This window comes from Eschrichtius robustus, chromosome 16 (genome assembly GCF_028021215.1).
Source record: "Eschrichtius robustus isolate mEscRob2 chromosome 16, mEscRob2.pri, whole genome shotgun sequence".
Lineage (NCBI taxonomy): Eukaryota > Metazoa > Chordata > Mammalia > Artiodactyla > Eschrichtiidae > Eschrichtius > Eschrichtius robustus.
In genome coordinates, this window is record NC_090839.1 from 34,860,992 (window position 1) to 34,878,161 (window position 17,170).

The following is a 17,170-nucleotide window of genomic DNA, read 5'->3' on the forward strand; positions in this document are numbered from 1 at the left end:
TCCCCCATTATTAGCATCTTGCATTAGTGTGATACATTTGTTGCAATTGATGGACCAAAATTGATACATTGTTATTAAAATCCATAGTTACATTAGGATTCACTCTTTTTGTTGTATAGTTTCGTGGGATTTGACAAATGCATGATTTCATGTCCACCCTTACAGTATCATACAGTATGGTTTCACTGCCCTGTGCTGTACTTATATGAATTATTTTAAAACCCATTTAAAAAAAATTTTTTTTGGCTGCGTTGGGTCTTCGTTGCTGTGCGCAGGCTTTCTCTAGTTGCAGCGACCGTTGCATTGCGCAGGCTTCTCATTGCGGTGGCTTCTCTTGTAGAGCACAGGCTCTAGGCGCACAGGCTTCAGTACTTGTGGCGCATGGGCTCAGTAGTTGTGGCTTGCGGGCTCCAGAACGCAGGCTCAGTAGTTGTGGCACACAGGCTTAGTTGCTCCGCAGCAGGTGGGATCTTCCTGAACCAGGGCTTGAACTCGTGTCCCCTGCATCGGCAGGCGGACTCTCAACCACTGCGCCACCAGGAAAGCCCCTTAAAACCCATTTTTAAAGATCACATATTTTGATTTATTGCTTCTCAACCAGGAACTATCTTTATGGGTTTGAGTTTAATAAAAATGAGTATCTTGGGAATTCCCTGGTGGTCCAGTGGTTAGGACTCAGCGTTTTCACTGCTGTGGGCCCGGGTTCGATCCTTGGTCAGGGAACTAAGATCCTGCAAGCCACATGGCAAGGCAAAAAATAAAATAAAATATTTTTAAAAATGAGTATCTCACCATGTACAAAGTAGAAAAAAGCAGGAAGGGATAAATAGCCCCCAAAATGATATTAACAAATATGGATATGCTTTCAGAAAAACTTTACTGCATTTCAACAAATTTATCTAAAAATTGCAAATAACCCATCTATCAGTATTGGCCTAGAAATGATCTTGCTTTCATTGTCATTTTAGCACAGTCGTTCTAAATCTGGAAAATTAACTTTTTTTCCATTTTGGCCCCTACAGGAAAAGAAAGGTTGAAACATTTATGTACCCGTCCCACTCCTGTGCTTCCCCAGAAAGATCTGTCTTAGATGCCTATGTAAGAATATCCAGGGAGTTCCCTGGTGGTCTAGTGGTTAGGATTTGGTGCTTTCACTAACGTGTCCTGGGTCGGGAAACTGAAATCCCACAAGCCACGCAGTGTGGCCAAAATAAAAAAAAAAAATAAATTTAAAAAAAAAGGATATCCATGTATCTCTGATAAAAGTGGATATGGCACAGCTGGATTGTCTATATATAAGGAGCTATGATGATATATTCCTAATGTCACAGGTCAGGATAATGTGCAGCCAGTGCTGCCCTGTAATAAGTCTCACAACACTACAGAGGTATCTTAGAGTTAATTATCTCTCTTATTTTCATTTCTATTGTGGGAGTTCCATGAAAACAGGTATGGTACCTTTTCTTATACCTTTTCTTATTTTTATCCCATGATAAATCCCATGACAAAAATAAGAAAAGGCATGAGCATTCAGTATACTTGGTTAAACATCTGTGGTATGCCTTAAAAAGAGATGAGGATTAGAAGAATTACTGCAGAGTGTTTGGGGTTTGTACCATGCTGTGCAACATTGCTGGTCTCAAACTAGAATATATATTAATTTTTCTTAGTAATATGTTAATACATTTTTAGGAGCACTATTTCTTCTATAGTTTTGATGAGGACTTTCCTAATCTCTATCTTTTAAAAGACATGAATGGAGAGTACAGAGGCAGAGGATTTGGACGAGGAAGATTTCAAAGCTGGAAAAGAAGAAGAGGTGGTGGGAGCTTCTCAGGAAAATGGAGAGAACTAGAGCACAGACCTGACGTGAATAAAGCCACAGGAAAACATCCTGGTAGGGGAGGCCAACAATAGTGCAATTTTTTTTTCCTTCGTGAAGAAATCTGTTCATGCCTGTCATGAAAAGCAGTTTAACTCAAATTTGTCTGTCTTCTATTTGACATTACCCTTAAGGTAATATTTGGATGTTAATATCCAAAAATTCTTACTGAAATCTGTAACTTAGATACTCTATTAATAACATGTCAGGGTCTCATTGTTATAAGGAGAAGCAAATAGGAAAAAAAAAATGTTCTGTTTCTATTAACCTAGTATTTTGTTTTTGTGGTTTTGTTTGTTTTTTTCAGAACAAACCCCACAGTCTTTGCTACTACAATCAACGTTGGATCAATTCATACCATATAAAGGCTGGAAGCTTTATTTGTCAGAAGGTAGAGTTAAAAGTGCAAAAAGTACCATAAGTCTTATTTTCCTTAACTTTTTTTGGATGCTACATCTCATATTACTATTCATTTGGCTTACATATATATATATCTCCCCTCTTCTTTAATCTTAGTTCACCCAAACAATTGAATTATGTTTATGTTTCAAGAGCATAATTTTTCATTTTCTATTGGTCAGAAAAACAAACCACACTAGGTATTTCAGAAAGAGGATTTAATACAGGGAATTGGGTATACAGATAGAAGACTGAAAGACCAAAAAGGGAACACTGAGGTAAACTCCCAGATAGTGTTAACTTTGGAAAGCAACAACCACCCTTATGCCTGAGGGAACAAAAGATAAGTAGTGCTGAGGTTATCAGAACCTAAGAATTCAAAGGAGGAGCCACAGCATAGCTGTGGCTTTGACCTTTGAGGGGCACCCCACAAAGCTGTGCTTGGACCTCTGAAGGATATCTTTCAGAGCTGTGCTCAGACCACCGAGGCGAATTAAGCAGGTTGCTGCTGGTAGTTCTGGCACGAGAGTGGCATGGTTTGTGCTTAGAGCTGGAGGCTAGAACTGTAGCTATCCTCTGTAGCTGGAGAGATGCTGAAAAGAATTGGAAACAAGAATAAATTCCTTCCTGCCTGCCACCTGCCAGTCTCTAAAGTTGCCTCTAATTGGCAGAATCTTACAGGAGTCTGGGAAATGCCTTGTGCAGATCTTGATCAAAGAATCACAAAGCTGAAAATAGAAGAGTAGGCTTGGAACCAAGAGACAATGACCAACACAGTTTGTGTAGAAACATAGTTAAGGAATCTCCTTTTTGTAATCCAGAACATCAGTTAACATCATACATCTGTCTGTGTGGGTTTGGAGAATCATCTTTCCTGTGCTCTGATAGTATCATATGCTTGTTATGAGATATGGGTTTTGTGTTTATGTATATCTGTGTTTTTTTTTACCCACTGGACTGTACTGCTTAAGGGCAAGGATCTTGCCCCATACCGGGCACTCAGTATTCATTTTGTGAATGAATGAAGTGCTTTACAAATGTTTTCTATATTGAGAGTCTGTTTTTCTCTGGTATATAGAAATGTTATGTTTCATAGTTGATGTGTCTTTTGTTGCTTTAGGATGCATTAGCCACCAACACCCACAATACTTCCCTAGCAGTTAGCTCAGAATACTAGAAGTGATCTTTGGACTGGTCCTAAAAATGGAGTTCACAAGTTACCTTTGGCCAGTTGTACTTCCGAACTGCTTCATTGTACTGTTCCTCTGTGGGAGACCAATTGAAAAATGTTATAGAACTTCACAATGTGGAAGATAACTTTACAGTTTTGGGACCAGAGTCGAGTGGTAGTCTGCCTCTCCTGATCTCAGGAAGGGATTTGACAAATGGCTATTTGGACTAGTAGGATTTTCTTTGCAAAGAAGTAAGAGTTTAGTTAGTGTGCTAAGCTTTGGCTTTAAAAAAATTTTTTTAAACCTCAACATATTTTATTTATTTATTTTTTAACATCTTTATTGGAGTATAATTGCTTTACAACGTTGTGTTAGTTTCTGCTGTATAACAAACTGAATCAGCTATACGTATACATATATCCCCATATCCCCTCCCTCTTGCGTCTCCCTCCCACCCTCCCTATCCCACCCCTCTAGGTGGTCACAGAGCATGGAGCTGATCTCCCTGTGCTAGCGGCTTAAGTTTTCGCTTTATTATGTAAGCTGTTTGAACTAGTAGATCTTACTAGGTGTCACAGCTCAATGTAAAGATTTTCAGATATTGGTGCTTTTAGAGAGAGACACTTCCTATCTGCATTTCAGATTATGCAGACCTAAACTTGTTTTAGAATCTTATGTTTACATTCTATACCAGTTCTTATCTAAATGTAATCAGACTGTACAGCAGTTAGAAGTCATCTACCATGTATATACTATTTCTTCTGTCTCATGAAAAATATACTTGTACGTGTGTAATTTTTATTAGTGCTGATGCCATATTTGTTGGATTAGTTTACAGCGACAGCTCTCCTTTTATTGAGAAGATTCAAGCATTTGAAAACTTTTTCACAAGGCGTATTGATTTATACGATAAGGTAAAGTTCTTGCATAACAAAGCTACTAGTCCACCGTTATGTGTCATCTTATTGAACAGTGTATTTGAGGTGCTAGTGATTGTGGTTATAGACACTGGACTGCCTTGGTCCAGCTGCTAGCTTCCCACTTACCAGCAGTGTGGACTTTGGTGAATTACTTTCTTTTGTGTGTTTTCTCATCTATCATTAGAGTATGAGAGTATTATTAATACCTACCACAAAGGGTTATTAAGAGACATAAATAAGTTAATACATTTTAAATATTAGAACTGTGGTTGGCACAAAACTTATAGTACTTATTATCACATATTCTTTTTTAATTTTTGAATTTTATTTTATTTATTTTTTTATATAGCAGGTTCTTATTAGTTATCTACTTTATACATATTAGTGTATACATGTCAATCCCAATCTCCCAATTCATCCCACCACCACCACCCACCCCCGCCACTTTCCCCACCGTCCATACGTTTGTTCTCTACATCTGTGTCTCTATTTCTGCCCTGCAAACCGGTTAATCTGTACCATTTTTCTAGGTTCCACATGTATGTGTTAATGTACGATATTTGTTTTTCTCTTTCTGACTTACTTCACTCTGTATGACAGTCTCTAAATTCATCCATGTCTCTACAAATGACCCAATTTCGTTCCTTTTTATGGCTGAGTAATATTCCATTGTATATATGTACCACAACTTCTTTATCCATTCATCTGTCGATGGGCATTTAGGTTGCTTCCATGACCTGGCCATTGTAAATAGTGCTGCAGTGAACATTGGGGTGCACGTGTCTTTTTGAATTACGGTTTTCTCTGGGTATATGCCCAGTAGTGGGATTGCTGGGTCATATGGTAATTCTATTTTTAGTTTTTTAAGGAACTTCCATACTGTTCTCCATAGTGGCTGTATCAATTTACATTCCCACCAACAGTGCAAGAGGGTTCCCTTTTCTCCACACCCTCTCCAGCATTTGTTGTTTGTAGATTTTCTGATGATGCCCATTCTAACTGGTGTGAGGTGATACCTCACTGTAGTTTTGATTTGCGTTTCTCTAATAATTAGTGATGTTGAGCATCTTTTCAGGTGCTTCTTGGCCATCTGTGTGTCTTCTTTGGAGAAATGTTTATTTAGGTCTTATGCCCATTTTTTGATTGGGTTTCTTTTTTTATTATTGAGCTGCATGAGCTGATATTATCACTATATTAACATTATATGCTTCCTCAAAGTATGTGATTGAATGCTCATATATGGTAAAAAAGCAATCATTATTTTCATACCTTAATATGTTATAGGATGAAATAGAAAGAAAGGGAAGTATTTTGGTGGATTTTAAAGAACTGACAAAAGATGACGAAATAGCTAAATTGATACCAAATATAGCAAATGAATTAAGGGATACACCTGAGAAAACCCTGGCTTGCATGGGTCTGGCAATACATCAGGTAAGTGTTGATTTTGTGAGACTGTTGTCAAAATTTTAAAGGAAGATTTCACAGTAACAGTACCTTCTCTAAAAGATTCTTAGTTTCTACCAACAGACCTTTGCTAGAACTGAAAGGTTGCTATCCTGTCAGAGGAAGACTTCATAGGCATGGTGGGGTTTAGGGTGGGTCTTAAAGTGGTACTGAGGACTGGACATAGAGCAGAGGAGGTCAGGGTATCCAGGTGAGGGTTTATTACAAAGATTCGTTGCAAAGATGCATACACTGCTAGTGACCCAAGGCTGGGAACCTTGGCTGTTGTCTTCAGACTCCTCTTGCTCATTAGTTCTTTTTTTTTTTTAATTAACTAATTTATTTATTTATTTATTTTTGGTTGTGTTGGGTCTTCTATGCTGCGCACGGGCTTTCTCTAGTTGCGGTGAGCAGGGGCTACTCTTCGTTGCGGTGCATGGACTTCTCACTGCGGTGGCTTCTCTGATTGTCGAGCACAGGCTCTAGGCGCACGGGCTTCAGTAGTTGTGGTGCGCAGGCTCAGTACTTGCGGCTCACAGGCTCTAGAGCGCAGGTTCAGTAGTTGTGGCACATGGGCTTAGTTGCTCCGCGGCGTGTGGGATCTTCCCGGACCAGGGCTCGAACCTGTGTCCCCTGCATTGGCAGGTGGATTTTTAACCACTGCGCCACCAGGGAAATCCCTCTCATTAGTTCTTCATGTCTAAACTACCACATCCTTTCACTTCTATTTCTAAAATATCTCTTAAATCCACCTCTTTTCCATGCTTACAGCCTCTGTTGTAAGACTTCATTATCTTTCCTTAACTGTTGCCATACATGGTAAAAGACGATTTGTCCTTGGAAACTGTGGTGACTCTTTCCTGCCAAATGATATCCAAACCCTTTGTGTGGCATTGAAAGCCTTCCATAACCTGGTTCAACTTCCTCTCCCTGCTCTCCTAAATTCACTGCCATCCAGCTAAACTAAGCTCCCTCTAGGATTCTTACACGTGCTGTCCATTTGGCATAGAACGCCCCTTGCCTCACATGTCCAAATGTCTTGGGCCTAACTCAGTTGTCACTCTGAAACCTTTCTCATGACCCCTTTTCAAAACTCACATGGTTTTTTGTCTGTAAATCTTTATGGTAGCAATTATAGCTGCATATTTGCATCTCATTTTTTCAGACTGGCAGCATACTGCTTTGTACACAAGTAGATGTTAAATATTTATTTTACTTAATGTCAAATGCCAAGGAAGTAAATATTGGTTATCTCAAAAGTCATCTTTATTTTCTTTATCTTAATCACTGAATTTGGAGAAGTAGAAAATATTTTTTCACCAGAATCCATCCAGAATAGCTTTGGGGGGCTACTGTAAGGACTTTTAATACTAGGTTTAGTTGAGACAGAAGGTAGCAGACAGGGATGCTGGAGTTTTCCAGTCCAAGGACAGCAAAACCCCAGGTTAAACATAATCCACTATAAAATAAGTAATCATAATTAAATATCAGAATTTTAAAGGGCAGTTAGAGTTCTGTTAATATGCTGTTCTAAACTGTTTATATTCTTTTTTTTTTTTTAATCAGTCATCAATTTTATACACATCAGTGTATACATGTCAATCCCAATCGCCCAATTCAGCACACCACCATCCCCACCCCACCGCAGTTTTCCCCCCTTGGTGTCCATACATTTGTTCTCTACATCCATGTCTCTATTCCTGCCCTGCAAACTGGTTCATCTGTACCATTTTTCTAGGTTCCACATACGTGCGTTAATAAAGGATATTTGTTTTTCTCTTTCTGACTTACTTCACGCTGTATGACAGTCTCTAGATCCATACACGTCTCAACAAATGACTCAGTTTCGTTCCTTTTTATGGCTAAGTAATATTCCATTGTATATATGTACCACAACTTCTTTATCCATTCGTCTGTCAATGGGCATTTAGGTTGCTTCCATGACCTGGCAATTGTAAATAGTGCTGCAGTGAACATTGGGGTGCACGTGTCTTTTTGAATTACGGTTTTCTCTGGGTATATGCCCAGTAGTGGGATTGCTGGATCATATGGTAATTCTATTTTTAGTTTTTTAAGGAACCTCCATATTGTTCTCCATAGTGGCTGTATCAATTTACATTCCCACCAACAGTGCAAGAGGGTTCCCTTTTCTCCACACCCTCTCCAGCATTTGTTGTTTGTAGATTTTCTGATGATGCCCATTCTAACTGGTGTCAGGTGATACCTCATTGTAGTTTTCATTTGCATTTCTCTAATAATTAGTGATGTTGAGCATCTTTTCATGTGCTTCTTGGCCATCTGTATGTCTTCTTTGGAGAAATGTCTATTTAGGTCTTCTGCCCATTTTTGGATTGGGTTGTTTGTTTCTTTAATATTGAGCTGAATGAGCTGTTTATATATTTTGGAGATTAATCCTTTGTCCATTGATTCATTTGCAAATATTTTCTCCCATTCTGAGGGTTGTCTTTTCGTCTTGTTTATGGTTTCCTTTCCTGTGCAAAAGCTTTGAAGTTTCATTAGGTCCCTTTTGTTTATTTTTGTGTTTATTTCCATTACTTTAGGAGGTGGATCAAAAAAGATCTTGCTGTGATTTATGTCAAAGAGTGTTCTTCCTACGTTTTCCTCTATGAGTTTTATAGTGTCTGGTCTTACATTTAGGTCTCAAATCCATTTTGAGTTTATTTTTGTGTATGGTGTTAGGGAGTATTCTAATTTCATTCTTTTACATGTAGCTGTCCAGTTTTCCCAGCACTGCTTATTGAGGAGACTGTCTTTTCTCCATTGTATATCTTTGCCTCCTTTGTCATAGATTAGTTGACCATAGGTGCGTGGGTTTATCTCTGGGCTTTCTATCTTGTTCCATTGATCTATGTTTCTGTTTTTGTGCCAGTACCGTATTGTCTTGATTACTGTAGCTTTGTAGTATAGTCTGAAGTCAGGGAGTCTGATTTCTCCAGCTCCGTTTTTCTCCCTCAAGACTGCTTTGGCTATTCCGGGTCTTTTGTGTCTCCATACAAATTTTAAGATGATTTGTTCTAGTTCCGTAAAAAATGCCATTGGTAATTTGATAGGGATTGCACTGAATCTGTAGATTGCTTTGGGTAATATAGTCATTTTCACAATATTGATTCTTCCAATCCAAGAACATGGTATATCTCTCCATCTGTTGGTATCATCTTTAATTTCTTTCATCAGTGTCTTATAGTTTTCTGCATACAGGTCTTTTGTCTCCCTAGGTAGGTTTATTCCTAGGTATTTTATTCTTTTTGTTGCAATGGTAAATGGGAGTGTTTCCATAATTTCTCTTTCAGATTTTTCATCATTAGTGTATAGGAATGCAAGAGATTTCTGTGCATTAATTTTGTATCCTGCTACTTTACCAAATTCATTGATTAGCTCTAGTAGTTTTCTGGTAGAGTCTTTAGGATTCTCTATGTATAGTATCATGTCATCTGCAAACAGTGACAGTTTTACTTCTTCTTTTCCAATTTGTATTCCTTTTATTTCTTTTTCTTCTCTGATTGCCATGGCTAGGACTTCCAAAACTATGTTGAATAATAGTGGTGAGAGTGGACATCCTTGTCTCGTTCCTGATCTTAGAGGAAATGCTTTTAGTTTTTCACTGTTGAGAATGATGTTTGCTGTGGGTTTGTCGTATATGGCCTTTATTATGTTGAGGTAGGTTCCCTCTATGCCCACTTTCTGGAGAGTTTTTATCATAAATGGGTGTTGAATTTTGTCAAAAGCTTTTTCTGCATCTATTGAGATGATCATATGGTTTTTCTTCTTCAATTTGTTAATATAGTGTATCACATTGATTGATTTGCATATATTGAAGAATCCTTGCATCCCTGGGATAAATCCCACTTGATCGTGGTGTATGATCCTTTTAATGTGTTGTTGGATTCTGTTTGCTAGTATTTTGTTGAGGATTTTTGCCTCTATATTCATCAGTGATATTGGTCTGTAATTTTCACTTTTTGTAGTATCTTTGTCTGGTTTTGGTATCAGGGTGATGGTGGCTTCATAGAATGAGTTTGGGAGTGTTCCTTCCTCTGCAATTTTTTGGAAGAGTTTGAGAAGGATGGGTGTTAGCTCTTCTCTAAATGTTTGATAGAATTCACCTGTGAAGCCATCAGGTCCTGGACTTTTGTTTGTTGGAAGATTTTTAATCACAGTTTCAATTTCATTACTTGTGATTGGTCTGTTCATATTTGCTGTTTCTTCCTGGTTCAGTCTTGGAAGGTTATACCTTTCTAAGAATTTGTCCATTTCTTCCAGGTTGTCCATTTTATTGGCATAGAGTTGCTTGTAGTAGTCTCTTAGGATGCTTTGTATTTCTGCAGTGTCTGTTGTAACTTCTCCTTTTTCGTTTCTAATTTTATTGATTTGAGTCCTCTCCCTCTTTTCTTGATGAGTCTGGCTAATGGCTTATCAATTTTGTTTATCTTCTCAAAGAACCAGCTTTTAGTTTTATTGATCTCTGCTATTGTTTTCTTTGTTTCTACTTCATTTATTTCCGCTCTGATCTTTATGATTTCTTTCCTTCTGCTAACTTTGGGTTTTGTTTGTTCTTCTTTCTCTAATTCCTTTAGGTGTAAGGTTAGATTGTTTATTTGAGATTTTTCTTGTTTCTTGAGGTAGGCTTGTATAGCTATAAACTTGCCTCTTAGAACTGCTTTTGCTGCATCCCGTAGGTTTTGGATTGTCGGGTTTTCATTGTCATTTGTCTCTAGGTATTTTTTGATTTCCTCTTTGATTTCTTTAGTGATCTCTTGATTATTTAGTAACGTTTTGTTTAGCCTCCATGTGTTTGTGTTTTTTACGGTTTTTTCCCTGTAATTCATTTCTAATTTCATAGCGTTTTGGTCAGAAAAGATGCTTGATATGATTTCAATTTTCTTAAATTTACCAAGGCTTGATTTGTGACCCAAGATGTGATCTATCCTGGAGAATGTTCCGTGTGCACTTGAGAAGAAAGTGTAATCTGCTGTTTTTGGATGGAATGTCCTGTAAATATCAATTAAATCTATCTGGTCTGTTGTGTCATTTAAAGCTTCTGTTTCCTTATTTATTTTCATTTTGGATGATCTGTCCATTGGTGTAAGTGAGGTGTTAAAGTCCCCCACTATTATTGTGTTACTGTCGATTTCCTCTTTTATAGCTTTAGCAGTTGCCTTATGTATTGAGGTGCTCCTATGTTGGGTGCATATATATTTATAATTGTTATATCTTCTTCTTGGATTGATCCCTTGATCATTATGTAGTGTCCTTCCTTGTCTCTTGTAACATTCTTTATTTCAAGGTCTATTTTATCTGATATGAGTATAGCTACTCCAGCTTTCTTTTGATTTCCATTTGCATGGAATATCTTTTTCCATCCCCTCCCTTTCAGTCTGTATGTGTCCCTAGGTCTGAAGTGGGTCTCTTGTAGACAGCATTTAGATGGGTCTTGTTTTTGTATCCATTCAGCAAGCCTGTGTCTTTTGGTTGGAGCATTTAATCCATTAACGTTTAAGGTAATTATCGATATGTATGTTCCTATGACCATTTTCTTAATTGTTTTGGGTTTGTTTTTGTAGGTCCTTTTCTTTTCTTGTGTTTCCCACTTAGAGAAGTTCCTTTAGCATTTGTTGTAGAGCTGGTTTGGTGGTGCTGAATTCTCTTAGATTTTGCTTGTCTGTAAAGCTTTTGATTTCTCCATCGAATCTAAATGAGATCCTTGCCAGGTAGAGTAATCTTGGTTGTAGGTTCTTCCCTTTCATCACTTTAAGTATATCATGCCCCTCCCTTCTGGTTTGTAGAGTTTCTGCTGAGAAATCAGCTGTTAACCTTATGGGAGTTCCCTTGTATGTTATTTGTCGTTTTTCCCTTGCTGCTTTCAATAATTTTCCTTTGTCTTTAATTTTTGCCAATTTGATTGGTATGTGTCTTGGTGTGTTTCTCCTTTGTTTTATCCTGTATGGGACTCGCTGTGCTTCCTGGACTTGGGTGGCTATTTCCTTTCCCATGTTAGGGAAGTTTTCGACTATAATCTCTTCAAATATTTTCTCTGGTCCTTTCTCTCTGTCTTCTTCTTCTGAGACCCCTATAATGTGAATGTTGTTGCATTTAATATTGTCCCAGAGGTCTCTTAGGCTGTCTTCATTTCTTTTCATTCTTTTTTCTTTAGTCTGTTCTGCAGCCGTGAATTCCACCATTCTGTCTTCCAGGACACTTATCCGTTCTTCTGCCTCAGTTATTCTGCTATTGATTCCTTCTAGTGTAGGTTTCATTTCAGTTATTGTATTGTTCATCTCTGTTTGTTTGTTCTTTAATTCTTCTAGGTCTTTGTTAAACATTTCTTGCATCTTCTCGATCTTTGCCTCCGTTCTTATTCCGAGGTCCTGGATCATCTTCACTATCATCATTCTGAATTCTTTTTCTGGAAGGTTGCCTATCTCCTCTTCATTTAGTTGTTTTTCTGGGGTTTTATCTTGTTCCTTCATCTGGTATATAGCCCTCTGCCTTTTCATCTTGTCTGTCTTTCTGTGAATGTGGTTTTTGTTCCACAGGCTGCAGGATTGTAGTTTTTCTTGCTTCTGCTGTCTGCCCTCTGGTGGTTGAGGCTATCTAAGAGGCTTGATGGGAGGCTCTTGATGGGAGGTGGTGGGTAGCTGTTTATATTCTTAACTTCATATTCTCTATAAAAGAGTTCTGCTTCAAGAAGATATCTTGTTTTCAAACTTTTGAGTAAATGTCTGTCTTGTCTAGGTGTTAACTAAGGATCTTGAAAGGCATGCAGCTGAGTTACAAGCCCAAGAAGGATTGTCTAGAAATGGGGAAACAATGGTAAATGTGCCACACATTCATACAAGGTGAGGAATTTGCTGATATTGAATTATTATTCAGAAACGGGCATTAAAGACTATTTAAGAGTGAGAACCTCATTTTATAAAGCCAAAGAAATCAGTAAAAAGCATATGAGTTTCTTGCTAACTCATTGGTCATCACACCCAAGTGAACCTGCTGAATTTGAAGAGATCGTGATAGAAATAAGCTTTTTCTGCCTAAATAAGTTGATTTGTGAACCTGCCAATTTTTGTAAGCATTGATTTTGGATGTATGCTTATCAAGACCCTGCTATTTACCTTTAATAATCCATGTGATACACTAAGTGGTGCGATTAAATTTCGTTAAAATTATTAGATTTCTATTAAACACAGAGAACAAATGGAATTTTTTCTTGAATTCAACTTTTTATTGTATTATAAAATTTTAAATTCTCATTAGAAGAGATGAATAAAGTAATCATCAAGGTTGTTTGTTTTTTTTTCCTTAGAATTTAAGAAAGACATTTCCTAACATTTCTTGAAAAAGAAGTTGGAGACTCAGAAGTTGCTGAATCTGAGACTTTCCTTTTGGCATTATTTTTTTCCTTTTTCCCTAGAGAACAGCCAATGAGACAAGAGGAAAAGGGAAGATTTAACTTTTTTTATTTTTAAGAATGATTTAGTACTTGTAAAATTCCTGATATATATGGGGGTGATATGGTTTGAGAACTCCATAATTGCTTCTAAAAGGGACTTGTGAAAATGCAGACAACCTCAGCTTTCTGCTCATTGTAAATGTATAGATAAATATGTTCCTGTTTTTGTTTTTAGGGTATACAACTATGAGCCCTTAACACAGCTCAAGAATGTCCGAGCAAATTACTATGGAAAATACATTGCTCTGAGAGGGACAGTGGTTCGCGTCAGTAACATAAAGCCTCTTTGTACCAAGATGGCTTTTCTTTGTGCTGCCTGTGGAGAAATTCAGAGTTTTTCTCTTCCAGATGGAAAATATAATCTTCCCACAAAGGTGATACCATGTTCTTTAACTACTTCCTTCTTTATCTTGGTAAAGAAGGCAAATCAATTTACAGAAAACATTTCCCAGTGTTTCTAAATACAGAGCTTATTTTTATTGTTTATTTTCAGTGTTTTAATTATAAAATACTTCAAGGTACAGAAAATAAATAATCGAAACATCTCTACCCACCACTCAGAATTTACGTTTTTCCAGTTCCAGCTGTATCTTGAAAGAGGTAAAGCATTACTGGTACAGCTTTTGTCTTTTTTTACCCCTTGCTTGTACCATTCCCAGAGACAGTCATTATCCTGAAGCTAATTTGTATTCTTTCCATTCATATTTTTATATTTTGACTTAATAGATACACATATTGTTTTCTTTCCTTTATTCTGCTGTTGGAAAGTGATGCATTCCTTTTTTTTAACTTTTTTTTAAACTATAAATTTTAAAACTATAGAAAAGTGTAGAGAATAATGTAACTAATATCTGTATACTACCATTATGAGTTTGCAAATATTTAGCTAATTTTTTTAACAAAAAATATTAAGTGTTATAAAGGTAAAGTCTCTTTGTTTCCCTCCTCTGTTCCATTAACTTTGTTCCACCCCTAGAGCCACTATTCTGAAATGAGCATGTATTCCTCAAGTCTACATTTTCATACTTGACTATATATGTAGGATTTGTTTTGTTTATATTTACGTAAATGATATACTGAATGTAACAAATTACAACTTTTTTTCATTTGGTTATTTTGGAGTTCTACCTATCTTAATACATATCTAATTCTTTCATTTGTTGGGTGGAGTAAATGAATAGCCACTGTTTATCCATGCTTTTGGCAGACATTGTGCTGTTTCCAGTTTTTCATAATTTCAAATAATGCTGCAGAGAACATTCTTGTACATGTCTCCTTAGCAGAGGAATTTCTCGGTTATATGCTATGCTTATTTTTAACTTTTTTAGATGTTTCCAAAGTACTTTCCAGAATGTTGGTGTCAACTTACACCCCTGCTGGTGGTGTCAAGTGATCACCATTTCCCCATATTTTCATTAACACTTGGTATTGTTAGGTTTTTAAATTTTTGCCAGACTGGTGGGTGTAAAATGGTATTTCATTTTTAATATGAATTTCTGTGATTTCTGTTATGTTTGAGCATCTTTTCACATCTTTATTGGCCATTCAGTTTCTTTCTTTATTGAATTTTCTATTCATTTTTCTGTTTATACTATTGATAGGAGTTCTTTATGAATTCTAGATACTGAGCATTGATTTCTTACAGTATAGATATTTTCTCCCAGTCTTTAGTTTATCTTTTAACTTTGTGGTACATTTTTTTCTTAATTTATTTATTTATTCATTTATTTAACTTTTGGCTGCATTGGGTCTTTGCTGTTGCACGTGGGTTTTCTCTAGTTGCTGAGAGCAGGGGCTACTCTTTGTTGCAGTGTGCGGGCTTCTCATTGTGGTGGCTCCTCTTGTTGGGGAGCACGGGCTCTAGGTGCGCGGGCTTCAGTAGCTGTGGTTCACGGACTCTGGAGCACAGGCTCAGTAGTTGTGGCACACGGGCTTAATTGCTCCGTGGCATGTGGGATCTTCCCAGACCAGGGCTCGAACCCGTGTCCCATGCATTGGCAGGCAGATTCTTAACCACTGTGCCACCAGGGAAGTCCCTACATTTTTTGTTTTAGAGTTTTATCAATACATTTTGACATGGTTAAATTGATCAGTCTTTTTCCTATGACTTTTACATTTTCTGCATGGCTTAAGAAGGCCTCCCTCACTCACTCATTGTAAACATCTCTCTTACATTTTCTTCCAATACTTTTAAGTCTTGTTTTTTCTATTTAGATCTTTCGTCCATCTGAAATTTAATTTTTTGAATGGCATAAAGCTAAGGATCTAATTTTATTCTTTTAGGTGGAAAGCCAGTTGTCACCATTTATTAATTAAGCCCTCTGTTTCTACTGATGTGTAATACATCATCTATAGTACACTGTGCTCCTGTAGACATGTGAGTCTGTGTTATTTCACTGGTCCTGTACCAGGTCTACACAAGCCTATTTACATTGACCTTATTAAAACTTTTGATAAGGTAGGAAGACTTGCCATACCGATTCTTCTTTTCCAGAGTTGCCTTTATCATCCTTAGACTTTAATAAGTTTAACATTTATTACATTTTTACTCAGATTGAAATTCCTAAGTCTTCCTTCTCTTTTAGGAAGAACAGAGTATGTTAGATTCAGCTATTGGTTCTGAATAATCAATGGTGTTGGTAAATGGGTGTCACCTACTATTTCGGCTTAAGATTCAGGACTGCCTTTAGGTCAGAGAGGCCAGATTTTTTTTTTTTTTTCCTTTGGCCACACTGCTCGTTTTGTGGAATCTTAGTTCCCTGACCAGGGATTGAACCTGTGACCTCAGCAGTGAAAGCACAGTCTTAACAACTGGGCCTCCAGAGAATTCCCTGGCAAGGACAGAATTTAAATCCTGATTTAAATTGGATATTTTCTGTAAACATTATTTTGTCAAGGTATTTCCACGCCCTCTAATACAGTAGGTAGTAACGCTGACTTCATTACTCGTGTCTGAACCTCAGTGAATCAAAGTGATCAGAAAGACAGTTGTTCCAGTCACTATTGCTGCATAACTAATCACCCTATGGCATAGTAGCTCAAAATAACAACAATCATTTTATTATTTCACATGGTGTCTGTGGGTCAGGAGTTTGGAAGAACTGGTTGTCTGGGTACTTCTGGCTCTTGGTCTCTTATGGAGCTGGAACAACAAGCGACTGGACTGACTGGGCACTGGCCAGCGTCTCTCCTCCGCGTTGTCTTTCTATGTGGGCTGGTTTTGGCTTCTTGCACACAGTATGGCAGCTCAGGACGCTCATTCTGCTCACATGACTGCCAATAGCTTCAAGAGACAGAGGTCCAGCTGACAGGCAGAAATGGCTTTGCCTCTTTTGAGGCAGCCTCAGAGGTCAGGCAGCATTACTCTGTCACATTCGGTTGGTTACAAAGTGAGTCACAAGCCTGTCCACATCCCAGGAGGGGGAAATTAGACTCCAGCTCTTTATAGGGGAGTGGCAAGGTTCTAGAAAGGTTTGAAGGGAGATACTATTACAACCGTATTTGGAAAACACAGTCTGCCACAGTCTCTGTATTTATAAATGCATCTTGAGGTACAAACAGCAAACAAATGACTTACGAAAACTTGAACACAACTGACTTACATGTTGAGGACTGCCTGTGTGGTACAATAAATATTACACTATACAAACAGTGCAAAAGGAGGTTAGATAGGAGAATTGGGGATTAAAGAAGACCCAGGAAAGGCTTTTGAAAAGGGGAGGATTAGGGCTGGCTGGGTATGTGGGACAGGATACAAGGGAATGTTCAAGGCTTGGGAGACTACTTGGGCACAAAGGAAGGAATAAGTGCTTGGTGTGACAGGTGTGTAAAGAGACTTGCATACCCACAGCAGAAAGAATAAGAGCAGTCATCAAGAGGGACC

At 37.6% G+C, this 17,170-nt stretch overlaps 1 protein-coding gene across 1 annotated transcript in view; it reads left to right on the top strand.

The window, feature by feature from the left end:
• Positions 1–17,170, top strand: part of MCM8 (minichromosome maintenance 8 homologous recombination repair factor) — a 42,685-nt gene that overhangs the window by 1,584 nt on the left and 23,931 nt on the right. The window contains exons 2-7 of the mRNA XM_068565801.1: positions 1,751–1,897; positions 2,190–2,273; positions 4,285–4,367; positions 5,658–5,807; positions 12,573–12,676; positions 13,463–13,661. Of these exons, the coding sequence (XP_068421902.1) occupies positions 1,753–1,897; positions 2,190–2,273; positions 4,285–4,367; positions 5,658–5,807; positions 12,573–12,676; positions 13,463–13,661 (765 nt within the window). The 5' untranslated portion in view covers positions 1,751–1,752. The remainder of the gene's footprint in view (positions 1–1,750; positions 1,898–2,189; positions 2,274–4,284; positions 4,368–5,657; positions 5,808–12,572; positions 12,677–13,462; positions 13,662–17,170) is intronic.